The following is a 17,792-nucleotide window of genomic DNA, read 5'->3' as shown; positions in this document are numbered from 1 at the left end:
CCCAAGTCCAGGAAGTGTAGAGAGTCCCATACAGGATAAACCCAATGAGAAAGACTCCAAGACACATAGTAATCAAATTGGCAAAAATTAAAGACAAAGAAAAAGTATTGAAAGCAGCAAGGGAAAAACGACAAATAACATACAGGGGAACTCCCATAAGTTTAACAGCTGATTTCTCAACAGAAACTCTACAAGCCAGAAGGGAGTGGCATGACATATTTAAAGTGATGAAAGGGAATAACCTACAACCAAGATTACTCTACCCAGCAAGGATCTCATTCAGATTCGATGGAGAAATCAAAAGCTTTACAGACAAGCAAAAGCTAAGAGAATTCAACACCACCAAACCAGCTCTAAAACAAATGCTAAAGGAACTACTCTAAGTGGGAAACACAAGAGAAGAAAAGGACCTACAAAAACAACCAAAAACAATTAAGAAAATGGTAATAGGAACTTATATATCAATAATTACCTTAAACATGAATGAATTAAATGTTCCAACCAAAAGACACAGGCTCGCTGAATGGATACAAAAACAAGACCCATATATATGCTGTCTACAAGAGACCCACTTCAGACTGAGGGACATGTACAGACTGAAAGTGAGGGGATGGAAAAAGATATTCCATGCAAATGGAAATCAAAAGAAAGCTGGACTAGCTATACTCATATCAGATAAAATAGACTTTAAAATAAAGAATGTTACAAGACACAAGGAAGGACACTACATAATTATCAAGGGATCAATCCAAGAAGAAGATATAACAATTATAAATATATATGCATCCAACATAGGAGCACCTCAATACATAAGGCAAATGCTAACAGCTCTAAAAGAGGAAATGGACAGTAACACAATAATAGTGAGGGACTTTAACACCTCACTTACACTAATGGATAGATTATCCAAAATGAAAATAAATAAGGAAACAGAAGCTTTATATGACACAATACACCAGATAGATTTAATTGATATTTATAGGACATTCCATCCAAAAACAGCAGATTACACTTTCTTCTCAAGTGCACATGGAACATTCTCCAGAATAGATCACATCTTGGGTCACAAATCAAGCCTCAGTAAATTTAAGAAAATTGAAATCATATCACGCATCTTTTCTGACCACAATTGTATGAGATTAGAAATCAATTACAGGGAAAAAAAAGTAAGAAACACAAACACATGGAGGCTAAACAATACGTTACTAAATAACCAAGAGATCACTGAAGAAATCAAAGAGGAAATCATAAAATACCTAGAGCGAAATGACAATAAAAACATGACGATCCAAAACCTATGGGATGCAGCAAAAGCAGTTCTAAGACGGAAGTTTATAGCAATACAAGCCTACCTCAAGAAACAACAAACATCTCAAATAAACAACCTAACCTTACACCTAAAGCAACTAGAGAAAGAAGAACAAAAAAACCCCCAAAGTTAGTAGAAGGAAAGAAATCATAAATATCACAGCAGAAATAAATGAAATAGAAACAAAAGACAGTAGCAAAAATCAATAAAACTAAAAACTAGTTCTTTGAGAAGATAAACAAAATTGATAAACCATTAGCCAGACTCATCAAGAAAAGGAAGGAGAGGACTCAAATCAATAAAATTAGAAATGAAAAAGGAGAAGTTACAACTGACACTGCAGAAATACAAAGCATCCCAAGAGACTACTACAAGCAACTCTATGCCAATAAAATGGGCAACCTTGAAGAAATGGACAAATCCTTAGACAGGTATAACCTTCCAAGACTGAACAAGGAAGAAATAGAAAATATGAACAGACCGATCACAAGCACTGAAATTAAGACTGTGATTAAAAATCTTCCAAAAAACGAAAGCCCAGTACCAGATGGTGTCACAGGTGAATTCTATCAAACATTTAGAGAAGAGCTAACACCCATCCTTCTCAAACTCTTCCAAAAAATTGCAGAGGAAGGAACAGTCCCAAACTCATTCTATGAGGCCACCATCACCCTGATACTAAAACCAGATAAAGATACTACAAAAAAAGAAAATTACAGACCAATATCACTGATGAATGTAGATGCAAAAATCCTCAACAAAATACTAGCAAACAGAATCCAACAGCACATTAAAAGTATCATACACCATGAGCAGGGATGCAAGGATTCTTCAATATACGCAAATCAATCAATGTGATATACCATATTAACAAATTGAAGAAGAAAAACAATATAATTATCTCAATAGATGCAGAAAAAGCTTTTGACAAAATTCAACACCCATTTATTATAAAAACTCTCCAGAAAGTGGGCCTAGAGGGAACCTACCTCAACATAATAAAGGCCATATATGACAAACCCACAGCAAACATCATTCTCAATGGTGAAAAATTGAAAACATTTCCTCTAAGATCAGGAACAAGACAAGAATGTCCACTCTCACCAGTACTTTTCAAAATAGTTTTGGAAGTCCTAGCCACAGCAATCAGAGAAGAAAAAGAAATAAAAGGAATACAAATTGGAAAAGAAGAAGTAAAACTGTCATTGTTTGCAGATGACATGATACTATATATAAAGAATCCTAAAGATGCCACCAGAAAATTACTAGAGCTAATCAATGAATTTGGTAAAGTAGCAGGATACAAAATTAATGCCCAGAAATCGCTTGCATTCCTATACACTAATGATGAAAAATCTGAAAGAGAAATTAAGGAAACACTCCCATTTACCATTGTAACAAAAAGAATAAAAGACCTAAGAATAAACCTACCTAGGGAGACAAAAGACCTGTATGCAGAAAACTATAAGACACTGAGTAAAGAAGTTAAAGATGATACAAACAGATGGAGAGATATACCATGTTCTTGGAGTGGAAGAATCAATATTGTGAAAATGACTCTACTACCCATAGCAATCTACAGATTCAATGCAATCCCTATCAAATTAACAATGGCATTTTTAACAGAACTAGAACAAAAAAACCTTAAAATTTGTATGGAGACACAAAAGACCTGGAATAGCCAAAATGGTCTTGAGGGTCAAAAACAGAGCTGTAGGAATCAGACTCACTGACTTCAGGTTATACCTCAAAGCTACAGTAATCAAGACAATATGGTACTGGCAGAAAAACAGAAATATAGATCAATAGAACAGGATAAAAAGCCCAGAGATAAACCCACCCACCTATGGTCAACTAATCTATGGCAAAGGAGGCAAGGATATACAATGGAGAAAAGACTGTCTCTTTAATAAGTGGTGCTGGGAAAACTGGACAGCTACATGTAAAAGAATGAAATTAGAACACTCCCTAACACCATACACAAAAATAAACTCAAAATGGATTAGAGACCTAAATGTAAGACCGGACACTGTAAAACTCTTAGAGGAAAACATAGGAAGAACACTGTTTGACATAAATCACAGCAAGTTCTTTTTTGATCCACCTCTTAGAGTAATGGAAATAAAAAGAAAAATTAACAAATGGGAACCTAATGAAACTTAAAAGTTTTTGTAAACCAAAGGACACTACAAACAAGACAAAAAGACAACCCTGAGAATGGGAGAAAAAATTTGCAAACGAATCAATGGACAAAGGATTAATCTCCAAATATATAAACAGCTCATGCAGCTCAATATTAAAAAAAACAAACAACCCAATCCAAAAATGGGCAGGAGAAAAAAAAAACCTAATGGTATTTTTCCTTTTTAAAAAATTATGATACCATTTTTATCATTCCCCTACTTTTTTCTTGATTCATCATCATAATAATAATTGCTAATGCCGATTCAGCACCTATTCTATTCCAGGCTCATTTTATTTAAGCCTAATAACAACACTATAGAGTACAGGTAGTCTAATTATTCCCATTATACAGATGAAGAAACTGAGAGCTAGAAAAATGAGAAAAGTAATTTACTGTGATCATACTCCCTATACTCTACTATATTGCTCTACGTATTTAAGGAACTCAAAATGTATCTCATGCATAAATCATAAAAACACTTTTTCATTCACACTGAGTTCTATCTCTACATTCGCATTTCTAATTCATAAATCAAAATCTTTTCCTTTGACAAGTTAGTAACGATATAATGGACTCTATATGCTTTGGCCTCCTATTTCCCAAGGGACAGGAAGGATTCTTCCTCTCTCTCTGACTGGAGCATTCTTTGGCATGTGGCTGATCACATTTATGCCAAATCTGTCATTATATACACGACTTCAAACCTAGACTAAGTAGCAAGCTTTATTTGAGTTAAAGCCTTTGGGTCTTTGAAGCCTTTCCAGACCCTCTACCTTATAGAAATGTTTACTTTAAAATTGTGAGTAAGCTGAGCATTCCATGCAGATCAGGCTTTAATTGTTCAACCTTCTTTGACTGAATTCTACTTCTATAGAGAAGATAATAATCTATTTCACACTTTATTTAAACATTCATATTTTTCATATTTTTCTTTCCTCAGATAGTTTACCTGAAAATAGAGGATTTCATGAAGTGACCCTTTCTACAGAATTTTGTAGTTTGTCTCTCTGTTGTTAAAGAATTAATTAGCATCTGGAGTGATAGGACCCTGATTTGCCAGTCTCCCCAGAGGCAGTCTGGATCTAGTCCAGGATGAGGTAGAGTCCATGTCAATGAGTGTGATTGCTCTGATTTCCCCTTGGATAAAACCAATAGGAACTGGTTTAAGACAGTCATGACATATGCCTGTGGAACCAGGCCAGATGAACTCTTGAGTCCTTTCTGGCTCTTAGTCTTGGTGTTTTTCTGACTTTTATCAATGGGTTTATTATGCCTTCCTGTCATTTAGTTCCTATTCAAGTAGCCTAAAGAGGCATTGGAAGCATATTCAGCCATTTTTTTCTTAATTTAAGAACAAAGAAGTTTTTGTTGTTGTTGTTGGTATTGTTGTTTTTAAGACTTTTTTTTAGTTTTAGGTTCACAAAAAAATTGAAAGGAACAGAAATATGCCTTATACTCTCTGCCCAAACATGCATAGCCTCCCCCATTATCAACATCCCCCACCAGAGTGGTATAATTGTTACAATTGATGAACCTATACTGACACATCATTATCATCCAAAGTCCATAATTTACATTAGGGTTCACTTAGTGTTGTGCAGTCTGTGGGTTTGGACAAATTTATAATTACATGTATCTATCATTATAGTATTATATAGAATATTTTCACTGCTCTAAAAATCCTCTGTGCTCTGCTTATTTATCCCTCCCTCCGCAACACCTAGAAACCACTCATCTTTAATGTTTCCACAGTTTTTCCTTTTCCAGAATGTCATATACCTGGAACCATACAGTATGTGGCCTTTTCAAATTGGTTTCTTTAACTTGGTGATGATAATCATTTAATTTTCCTCCATGTCTTTTCATGGCTTGCTAGCTCATTTCTTTTTAGTGCTGAATGATATTCCACTGTTTTGATGTCACAGTTTGTTTATCCATTCACCTACTGAAGGACATTTGGTTGCCTCCAAGTTTTAGCAATTATGAATAAAGCTGTTGTAAACATTCATATGCAGGTTTTTGTGTGGACATGAGTTCTATCAAGTCCTTTGGGTAAATATCAAGGCGTTCCGTTACTGGATCATACTGTTAAGAGTATGTTTAGTTTTGTAAGAAACTGCAAAACTCTCTTCCAAAGTAGCTCTACCATTTTTCATTACCACCAGCAATGAAAGAGAGTTCCTATGGGTCCACAGCTTTACATTTGGTGTTGTCAGTATTCTGGATTTTGTCCATTCAAATAGGTAGGTAGTGGACAATTTTTTAAACAAATAATAAAATCAATTTTATACTTTCTAACAAGAAAAACATGTTTTTAATTGCAGCTACCCATAGTATATTTCCCCGTAAACTGAAAAGCGCATTAGTTCTGCTTTATGAACTAGTTTAGTCATTTTACGTTGTAGAAACCTATTATTTCTGATTATCCTTTCTTCCTACATGAAATTCTTATTTTACCTGAAAAGATTTCAGAAAAGGAAAAATATATATTATATTTTCCTCCATAACAACAAATGGGTAATTGTTGATTGTAAAGATGAAAATCAATACCAGTATCAGAAGAGGTCAAAAATTATAGAAGTTTATTAAATTATCTGATTCTTGAATAGAATTACAGTTTTATAATTATCACTATCCAGTGGTTTATCTTATTTGTGTAGAATGTCTGCAGATTATTTCCAATGAGGCTCTGTTAAAATAGTAGTTTCTTTTAAATTCCTCTGACTAAGATAAACTCTGAAATATTATTTTAGCCCATGATATAGAACACACCTTTGAATATCAGGTCATGAAACACCTATACAGTTTCTTCCCCCATGTAAAAACCAAATAATGTTGTAGGACCAGAGTGATGAGCCAAACCTCCAATATAAATTGAAGATGGAAGTTGCTCAAGATCTGAACTACTGTGTTTTAAAATTGCTCCTGGTTGTAGATCAAAGGTTAGGAAAGCCCAAGAGAAGTTGAGAATGTAATAAACAAAATGATTTTTTTACTATTATTTCTCTTATATCACCATCCTTCTTTTGTTTTTCCATTACTTTTGTTTTAGCTCTCATATTTTAATAGCACTTTTGTCACATTTAAATTTTTTCCCTTGATTTAGGAATACATTGTTTTCAATTTAATTTTTGTCAGGTCCCACCCATTGTGAGGTCAAATTTTTGGAAAACTTAAAACCCTAAAGATAATTACTCAAAAGCATATGGAAAAGATTAATCTCTGTCATATGTTATCAAACATATGAACTTCAGCCTTCAGCTTGAGAGTGATATTTACTCTTTTAGACATAGTTTAACTTAGTTTAGCTTCCCCATCTTACAGCATGTTGAAACCACCCAAACAAAATGGGATGAAACCCAAATTTCTATCAATTGGTGAATGGATAAAATGTGTATACAATAGAATATTATTCAGCCATAAAAATGAATGAAGTACTAACACTACAACTAGATGAACTTTGAAATCATTTTGTTGGGTAGAAGAAGTCAGTCACAAAAAGCCACATTTTGTATGAGTCCATATATATGAAATGTCCAGAACAGAAAAATCCATAGAGACATAAAGGAGATTGGTGGTTGGCAGGGGATGAGCAGAAGGAGAAATTGGGAGGGACTGCTAATGTGTATGAGCTTTCTTTTTGGGGTGAAGAAACTATTCTGGAATTGGATAGTGCTGATGGTTGCATGAGCTTGTAAACATACCAAAAATCATTGAATTTTACATTTTAAAAGGATGAATTTATGGTATATGAATCATATCTCAGTTTAAAAATGGAGGTAAAAGCTATTTGATATACCCCCACTGATCATAGTAAATAATGACTGATGAGAGCTTAAAAGAGGGCAAGAAGTGAGAAAAACTGTAAGAGAAAAAACTGAGGACACATAAGAACATGTGCCTCTTCAGCATAGTGACAAAATGCAGTGGCTCAGCCATGCAAGGACAGCTCTGCCAGATTACCCTTTTTACACACACCCCACAATTCCCAGAGATTGGTGACCTTAGCCTTCATTTAGGAGAAGGTGAACTGCCTTCTGTCTCATCAATAAAGTCATCTCTATACCTCTCTGAAGTTCCTAATTATGAACTTGAGCCATGAGAAAAGAGATTAAATTATATGAAAGCATGGAAGTATTGATAGCTGAAGATTTCTATCAGTTCCTTTTTTTTAATGTTTTAAAACTTTAATTTTTGAGAAATTTTTATTTATGTTGACTAACTCATTCCCAAAGGATAGTGTACTAATGAATTGGTATTGTATTTCCTTTATTTTTCTTAGTTATTTTTTTAATAGCCTTTTAAATTTTTACTTTCTTCCCTCTGCTTCCTTTCCTTATTCCCATTCTAAGTGTGCTTTGATATTTATTCATACTGGGCTATGAATATAAATAAATGCAACAGTATGTCTTCCTTTGCAATTCATGTATATTCACAATATAAAATAAATTTAATACAAGCAATAGAACTTCCTAGAGGCTAGACTAATGACTTTTGGAGTAAAACAATTCACAATATTTTACCTCTTGAGGGATTCTTGAAAATCAAATGTAAAATAGGCACCTTACTTAAAATTTGCCTTTGGATATCAATTAGAATGATAAATCTATAACTAAAATGGCTTTTTGTAATTATTGCTAATAATATTATTTCATTTTGATTATGCAGGAAATACCACACTCATTTATTACAGTTTGATGGTGAAGGAGGTTGGCGCTTTGAACAATTGGACACTGCTATTCGTTTAACACTAAGTGAAGAAAAACAAAAGCTAGAATCTCAGCTAGCTGGAATTCCCAAAATGCAGCAGAGACTCAATGAACTATGTAAAATTTTGGGAGAAGACTCGGTGCTGAAAACAATAAAAAATGAAGATGAGACCTCCTAATTTATTTTGACATGTTTTAAAAGTTAATTTTTAGTTAAAGGCTCAGAGACATTTATAGGGCATGCATTGTGTTAAGCTAAGCACAGAGGAAAAAAAGACAGCAAGAAATGTTTTATAAGATTTTAGCATCAAGGAAATATAAGATCTGACTTTTCAGAAGAAAATAAACGAATGCATTATGTAAGATTTGTCATTATGGCTTATACTAATTCCTAGTGAAAGCCTAATTCACATGTAAAACAGGATTTTCTAGGTAACTTCATAATGGATACTAGATTTGCTAATGTGTATGTGTTGTGTCTGAAATTCTTAACAAACATGGGACATATCTTGAGAATGGACAACTTAAGAGCAGTGTTTGGGTTGAAACAAGGTGATAAAGTTAGAAGTTTGAGTAACATTTCTATCCATTTATGGTTTTTAGATTTAACAGCTAGAATTCATGTTCCTTTATTGCTAGTGGTCAACTAAACCTGTGTACAAAACCTCTAACAGTTTGATAAATAATTTCAATACGAAAGAAATTCTTTTAATGGCAGTGGTTGAAAGAAAGAAGCATGGCTATACTTCTTTTATATGTATAAAATATCCTATTTTTAATTTTAGATTTTGAGCATCTCATGGGCACATAAATTCATTTTAATGAGAATCTTACATATTTGTTAATAAACTTTCATTTTGAAAAGAGAATTGCCAATACAGAAAAGGAGTATCCAAACAATGTTTGTCTCAGCCTGTTACTTTACTTGGAAGGATTATATATTGCAAATTCTGTCCAGAAATACTTAGCTTGTTTTTGTCCCCAAAGGAGGAGTCCACCACATTTTGAAAATAGCAGTGCTATAATAGAATAGAGGGATTTTCAAAATCATAGTAGTAATAACATACATTGGAATAGTACTTTATAATTTACAATCCTCACTTACATCAATTAATTTTAATACTGTGGCAAACTTTTGAGGCAAATATTTTTTTTCCTAGTTTGCTTTTGAGAAAATTGACACTCAGATTTGCTCTAATCATGCAGTTTATTTAGGGGCAGATCCAGGGGTCAAATGAATTTCCCCTGTTTCCCTGGTTCAGTGCTATTTTCAGTATTATCCTTGAAATTCAACTGGGCTATAATAGCAATAAAAGTTAGATGAGATGTTGAAAAGAGAATAAATTTAGTAATGTTAGTGTTATTGTTATTTGATTATTGTTTACAAGGTATGGAAATTTAAGTACAAAATGGAAAGGTTATTGATCTGTGGTTTAAAATAGGTCAGGAGGGCTTCCCTGGTGGCGCAGTGGTTGGGAGTCCGCCTGCCGATGCAGGGGACACGGGTTCGTGCCCCGGTCCGGGAGGATCCCACATGCCACAGAGCGGCTGGGCCCGTGAGCCATGGCCGCTGGGCCTGCACGTCCGGAGCCTGTGCTCCAAAACGGGAGAGGCCACAACAGTGAGAGGCCCGTGTACCGCAAAAAAATAATAAAATAGGGCAGGAAAGTTAGTAAATCTTTCAGCACCTATGCACTCATATGCAATATTAATGTACCCCTACAGTCAGCATTCAGAAAGGGAATTGTGTTATAAATCAATTTAATATTTATTGAACATAATGAGAAAGAATCTGTATGGAATAGTCATATGAAATAAATCTTATATATTCGATTGCCTTGGAGTTGGAAGTATGAGAGCCAGGACTACCATTTTAATCTCCTACTGCGTATGCCACCATGTTTATAGGCCAGAGAAAATGGAAATGCTGTTGTTAGTGGTTTAGGATTTTATTTGCATATTTAGACACAGCCATAATAGATGCTAAGTCAGTGATTCTCAGACTTTTTCAGCTGGTAGAGTACCTGTATGTCGTTCATGATGCTTGTAATAGAACATGTAATAGAATCATGACATTTTCATATTTTCAATTCTTCCATGCTAAGACATTTTTATTATCAATAAATGTAACCACCTTATGTGAAGGAATGTAATGTAAAATCAAAACCAGTACATCTAAGTTTTTCTGTTAGTATCATTAGCTGTTCATTTATTCATTTGTCAGTTACTACTACTTCCTATTAGAAAAGTGAGGCAGACATCAAAGGTTTAAAAAAAAAGCATGGAACGAAAAATTAAACTTGATAAAAATTATTCATTAATCTAAGTTCTATATTAGCAGTTATTCAGTTTATACGGCTGTAGGGAAAATTCTGGGGCAAATAGCTTAAGTTAATTTTTAAAGATATAAGAAGAAAATGAAAAGTCCTCATTTGAAACATGTACATAATTTTTATGCCTTAATTTTCTTAATTTGAAAAATAAAGCTTTTAGGAACCAATATATTGTGTTTTGAAACTTTGAAAAGAATGCCAAAACAAATATTAGATTTTTAATTAGCCCTTATTTAATATACCCTACCAACTGACTGAAGTAAAGAACTCATTATTTATAATGTACAGGTTTCAAGGATGTTTAAAATTCTTTATTAAAAGCTATACACACTGCAGTTTAAATGTTAAAGTTCTAAGAGAAACATGTTTCTTTTTTTTGTTTTTTTTTTTTTTTTTGCGGTACGGGGGCCTCTCACTATTGCGGCCTCTCCAATTGCGGAGCACAGGCTCCGGACGCGCAGGCTCAGCGGCCATGGCTCACGGGCCCAGCCGCTCCGCGGCATGTGGGATCTTCCCAGACCAGGGCACGAACCCATGTCCCCTGCATCGGCAAGCAGACTCAACCACTGCGCCACCAGGGAAGCCCGAGAGAAACGTGTTTTGCATGCGCTTTTTTGTGCCTGTTTTTTTTTTCTGAATTTTCTTCCATGACCAATATCCTCTAACTTGCAGGGGAAAAAAATCTTTAATTTGAACTTGTATTTATGTTTCATTTAACTGTTTACAAAATGGTCCAATGAGTATACCATATTTTACTATTCTTATAGTTATATTTTGTGAAAAATGTGACAAGAGTGAGAAATGAAGTAGCCATCTTTGAATATAGATGAGGAAAGGAAAAAGAGAGAATATTTCAATTTTCAAACAAGTTTTACCATGTTATCTATTTTCCCCAATTATTTTGACTTCCGTTTGTTTTGTTTTGGTCAAAAAGAGCTGTAAGTTTATAGAGCTTGATTTTTAAATGTGCTTTTTTTGGTTAACTTATAAACTTGGAAAATAAGTTGCATTCTATGAAAATGTTGTGTTACATTTCTACAGCATGTAATGTTATGCCAAGCATGAGTCTAAAATAGTGTGCATTCTCGTCGACAAGATAATGTGTAAAAATCTTTCTCCATTAATCTCAAGGAGAATGATATATCTTGAAATTCAACCCGAGTTTACATTTGTTTCCAAAGGGAATGGTTTTCCCTTGATAGTAATTTAGTTTTTGTGTCAAATTTTGTTCTTCCAGTAAAGGTATAAATGAACATGTTAGTTTTTTTGAGACTTTGCTTCCAAATATAATTTCATATTTGGCAGTAGTTTTAGCTTATTAAAACCTGTTTGGAATAGTTTTTTGATTCCATAAGCCTAGAAAAATTTGTTACACATTGGAACACCGATCCAGAGAATGTTACACACTTCTGAGATATGCATAAAATGGTAATGGTTATTAAACCATCGATTAAAAGAGATGTCTTTGATATAACTACTTTATGGGCAAAATTATTTTCATTTAGAAGTGTAAAGTACTTTCACATAACCCAGAGTATTTACAGGTCTGATGATTTACATTTAGGTATGATTAAGAGTTGTAATGTTTGCCACATGAGCACTTTCAGGTGGATGTATAAAATATTTTTATTAAAAGCATCCCTTCTTCATTGCTGGTACCTTTCCTGATTACCAAGTACAAAACGGCTTTATAGTTTTTATTGTGAAATTTTCAAAACCAATTATCTATACTTATAAGCAGGGGTTGAGTAGTAGTTGTATTAATGAAAGCAAATGAGAAAAATGCCCTTAATGGTAAAAATCACTATGTGGCTAAGCTACAATGTGGTTATGGTGTGAATACATTATAATATAGTCTCCATCCAGTATGCAGTTATTTGAGCTCAGCATTACTTGTGAATTCCTAAATCATCATGAAAAAAACTTGATTAATCAAAGCAATTACAGATTATTCCAGTGATAGAAAATATCCTATTTCTATATTTTAAATGATTCTGTTGGGTGTCTACATACACCTCAGTTACAAGTTGTATGATGCACAATTTTGTCAAGTACTGTGCACAGTAGTCACCAAATAGTTGTTTAAATATTTATTTTCTTTATTAATTCAACACATTTATTTATTAAGTACCAACTTATGCCAGACACTGTGCTATGTTCTAGAAATGAATAAAATATGGTCCCTCTCCCAAGAAGCATACGGTCCCCTGAAAATTAGAAAAATGAGTACCTTCATTCGGAGAAAAATTCAATAGCTGCTATTTATTATTTACCAAGTAGGCACAAAGCATTGCATATACATTGACTCATTAAATCTTCACAAAACTCTAATAAAAAAGGAAAGTGAGAACAGAGAAGTTAAGCAATTCATCCAACCTAATGCAGCTACTAAGCTATAGAGCTGAAATTTGAACCTAGAAATATTTGATTACAAAGCCTTTGCAACTCCCCATCACCTTCCTTTTAATTCGTTTAGGTCATTTTTCATTATTACAGTTTTTAACTCTAAAGTTGTAGTATATTTTTTAACTGTCTCAGGGTTTCTGGTTAACCAAAAAGAAGCTTTTTTTTTTCATCTAAAAAGGAAATTTGTCACACAAATTATATTTTTCCTTGTTTTTATTATAAATGATGGATATGGTCCTATGGGAGAAGGAGAACAGAAGGCAAATTTTCAGATATTTTGAGGAAGAAATTCCAAATCGGTTAACATTTATTAATTCAGTAAATATTTATTGACACATTCAAGGTACCAGTTACCATGCTAGGGATTCAGAAGTGAAGGAGACAAACCTTTTCTCAGCCCTCATGAAACATTTTAGTACCTCAATACTAAACAATTTTATTCCTGTTAGATATTGTGGTCCCATCTAAATGGTATATTTGTTTTCTAGTGTCTTCTCAGTTCTTATATTTCCTGCCTAAGACCACTCTCTTGCAATATTTAAGCAATAAGCATTTTTTGGCAGCAGAATTCCCTTGATTATACACTTAAGGGCTTCATAAGCCTCATGCCCGCCAACTTGGTCTAAATTACAAGGTCCAATAAAACCAGTCTGTAGGACTATATCATCCTTCACCAGTAGGTGCTCCCATACATTTAGCATGTTGTCTTGAAACCTGAGAAATATGAGCTTCTCAAGTTCAGATCATGTAAAGTGAGCCAGTTTTGTACAATGAAAAAAGCATCTCTCTCGTGTTAACACAAAATGAAGATAACTATAGCAGAAAAGTTCTAAAAAGCAAAACACAAAGCAAAACAAAAACAACCAAAAAAATCCCCAATAATTATAAAAGTAAATAGACAAGGGTTCCAGAGTTAAGCATATTTAAAACTATATGCTTTATCTCTGTACTTGTGTTCTAATGTAGGTGATATGGTGATTAAGTATTCACCTTATGTATTTTTATGTAATTTAATGCCTATAAAATAGATAAGGCATCAATGAGGCAATGAAATATTAAACACTGAATGATATTCTCTTGGCTCTATCATTTAATTACAGCTTGATCTGTATAAAAAAGGAGACAACTTTATATATCAAATATATTATTTAATTTTTACATATTGAATATATTAAACTTAATACTTAAAAAGTATTGGGTCTAGACATTATGCAGATGTATAAAGTTAGACAAGTTTACACTAGAACGTGTCAGAACTCACAAAGGGTGAGGTAAAAGAAGTCCTATAATCAGATGACATTTTATTGGGAAACTAATGTAATGGGAACTTTTGCAACACAGATATTGATAATTCAAGGTAATAAAAAATGGTTGAAACAATAATCAAAGTCCCCTTGTTTAGGACAGCTTGTTGCTCAATATGGGAAAAGTTTCCAAGATCCATGTAAGTGGGGTTTAGATAAATGAGGGTAATATAGATCCAAACAGATACATATATTTTCCTGCAACCTAACACAGACACACACACACACACACACACACACACACACACACACACACACACACCTTAGAAGTTTAATAGTTTAATACAAAAGCAGCATAATGATCTTGAGAACTAAAGTAACTGAATAATTTTTTTATTGTGATAAAAAACATAAACTTTACCATCTTAACCATTTTCAAGTGTATTTTTCAGTAGAGTTAACTACATTCACATTGTTGTGAAACAGATTTCTAGGATTTTTTTATCTTACAAATCTGAAATTTTATCAATAACTTCTCTTTCCCCCTCCTCCCAGCCCCTGGTAACCATCATTCTACTTTCATGAATTTGCCAATGTTAGATACATCATCTAAGTAGAATCATACAGAATTTGTCTTTTTTTAACTGGCTCATTTCATTTAGCATAACGTCCTCAAGTTTAATCCATATTGTGGCTTGTGAAAAGATTTCCTTCCTTTTGAAGGCTGAATAATATTCCATTGTATGTATTACCACCTTTTGTTTATGTTTTCATCCGTTGAAAGAATAGGTTGCTTATTCCTCTTGGATATTGTGTATAGTGCTGCTATGAACATGGGTGTGCAAATATTTCAAGACCCTGCTTTCAATTATTTCGGATATATACCCAGGAATGAAATTGTTGGTTCATATGGTAGTTCTGTTTTTAATTTTTGAGAAACCTCCATTCTATTTTCCATGGTGGCTATACCCATTTACATTCCCTCCAACAATACACAGGGATTCCCTTTCTCCACATCCTAACCAACACTTGTTGGTTATCAGTTGTCTATTTGATGATAGTCATTCTAACAGATGTGAGGTTATGTGTCGTGGTTTTGATTTGCATCTCTCTGATTATTAGTAATGTTGAGCATTTTTTCACATGCTTCTTGGTCATTTGTATATCCTCTTTGGAGAAATGTCTATTCAAGTCCTTTGCCTGAAGAATTTTTTAATTAAAACTTGTTTCATGATGTTTAGGACTGCAGTCTGTTTCTTTTGCTTCCAAAAGCTGTCTCCCCTTACCCCTCATCCATCCTTCTGCACCTCATTCCTTTGGCTGTACATGGCAGGTGTTCCCTTTTATTTCCTCCCTTATTCATTTTCTTTCTCAAATCAAGAATGTCTTTATTCCACCAACTTCATCTACCAAAACTCTATCTAGCTTTAAGGATGTCTTAAATTCTTTCCAGTTATACAAAACTTTCTTTTTTAATGCTTACAGAGCACTTTATTTAAAATCCTGTCGTCACATTTATCACATGCTACCTTTTATTCAATTTTATTCATTTGTCACATAATCTAAAATAACCCCCCAACAAGTTCCTCTCTATCACATCAGTTTTATTTATGAAACTTATTTCTCCATTTATCTTATTCATTAATTTCTTAGTTGTTTCTCTGTCTCTACTACCTTTGCCCTCTGTAGACTGTGAACTCTGTGGACCAGGAATTTGCTTGTATTATTTATGGCAATATTTATAGCACCTAGAACAATACATGGCAGTTGGAGGACATTTAAAAAGTATTTGTTCAATAGGTGCATAAATGGATGAGTAAACAAATGAATAAAAATAGTGCAAAAGAACAAAAATGAATGAATGAAAGAATATTAATGAGAATGAGTGAAATCACTGAGGAAGAGATATAAAAAGAAGTGCATTCTCTCCTTCATATCCTCATAAACTAAACCCATACTGCTAGGTAAAACTATAATGTGTATTTTTTTTCTTTTCTGCTGAAAAAACTTGAGCATATTGGGATTTCATATATTTGCTTCATCCACCTTCTTTCCTTTTCTCTAGAATAAGTTAAGAAGTAATACACTGGTCTCAGTCTTCCCAACAGGATGCTGATTATAAAAGTTCCCCATAATTTGCTGATTCAGTAGAAATTAGATATCACATTAACTATCTAATTGGATCACCTAGCTGCATGTTTTCTTTCTTTCTGAGATCCCACAAGTGTATATCCTTCCTCTTTCTACTTCTCTGGGTAGGTGTCAACACCCCTCATGTCAGGTAGAATAGGCCCAGGAATTCATAGATCCTATACCCTCATTATCAATCCCAATGACCATAAAGAGGTCTTTCTCCAAACTAGAGACATGAATAGACCTTTGCTTTCTTTAATGTTTACATAAAATTCATTAGCAACTGAACAACTTCACCCTAAGGACCACTAGACTCCTGATGGTAAGAACAAAAGGGTGAATTCTAAGGCTAAAGCAATTTAATTCCAACCCATAACAGAGTCTATTAGAATGCAGCACTTCTTCTCTCCTCACAACAAGCCTCAGGTGTGGCTATGTTGGGCAGTGATTTGTGAAATGCAGCAGGACCCTGTGGGGTCCTCCCAGGTATAAATTCTTTCTGTGTCCCCTGTTTCTTTTGTGTAGGAAATAAGCTTTGTTCAGCCTCCTTGACCTTCCCTGAGTTCCAGAGGGAAGATTCAAACAGCTGCTTATCAGAGAATGGAGGGAATGCAGAAACAAAGAGGAGCAGTCAAGAAACAGTAGTGCAGCCATGGGGCAGGGTCCTGGTTCCTCCTCAAGGAATATATATAACAGAATACCTTTGAATTCTTCTGAAGGAGAAAAGACCCCCAACCACGTGGAGGATGGTAACTTGAGACTGAGAACAAGGGTCCTGGAACACTGCCCTGGTTACCTCACCACCAAATAATCAGAAGAAAATCTGCACACAGTGGAAGATAACAATGACTCTGACCCCCCTCCTCAGGTGATTCTCCCTTTAAAAACTTTCATGGCTGAGCAGAATATTCGGAGCTGGTTTTTGGACATGAATCCACGTTCTCCCCAGGTTGCTGGTCTCCTGAAAAAAAGTAGTTTTTTCCTTTTCCCTTTCATCTCTTGAGTATTGGCTTTCAAGTGGCGAGCAGCTGAACCTGAGCAGTAACATCAGGAAAACAGACTTTGGAGAAAGACTGTTTTGTTGAGTCCTGCCTCTGCCACCTCCTTGATGACCATGTTACTTAATCTCTCCATCCCTTGGGTTTCTCATTTTTAAAGTAGAGATAATAATACTACTTACCTCATAGTATGTTGTGAAGATTGAATGTATTCATACTTATAGAGTGCTCAGGAGAGAGCCTGGCATATGCTTATAGTTATTACCATTTATGCATATACTCGTATGAGTTATCTAAATAAAAATCTAATCAGCATCCCTCAGGAAATGGTTGGTTTTGATTGAGTCATGGAAAAGACAGGGCTAGTTTAGAAGAGAGGGGTTGTCCTTTTGGATTAAGAGACCCCCCCCAGGTCTGACTTGTTAGAAGACAACTAGCTTAGTGTCTGATATATTACTATACATCACTAGTTACT

The 17,792-nt window shown here is 34.2% G+C and overlaps 1 protein-coding gene across 4 annotated transcripts in view; it reads left to right on the top strand.

The window, feature by feature from the left end:
• The window catches only part of ABCD2 (ATP binding cassette subfamily D member 2), a 77,627-nt gene extending 68,047 nt beyond the window's left edge, over positions 1–9,580 (top strand). For all 4 annotated transcript variants that reach the window (XM_060026164.1, XM_060026163.1, XM_060026162.1 and 1 more), the window contains one exon: positions 8,163–9,580. In XM_060026164.1, the coding sequence (XP_059882147.1) occupies positions 8,163–8,382 (220 nt within the window). In that variant the 3' untranslated portion in view covers positions 8,383–9,580. The remainder of the gene's footprint in view (positions 1–8,162) is intronic.
• The last annotated feature ends 8,212 nt before the right edge of the window (positions 9,581–17,792 follow it).

The sequence above is a fragment of the Delphinus delphis genome, chromosome 11, assembly GCF_949987515.2.
Source record: "Delphinus delphis chromosome 11, mDelDel1.2, whole genome shotgun sequence".
NCBI lineage: Eukaryota > Metazoa > Chordata > Mammalia > Artiodactyla > Delphinidae > Delphinus > Delphinus delphis.
Note: the sequence above shows the minus strand (reverse complement) of the source record. Positions and strands in the feature narration are given on the sequence as shown.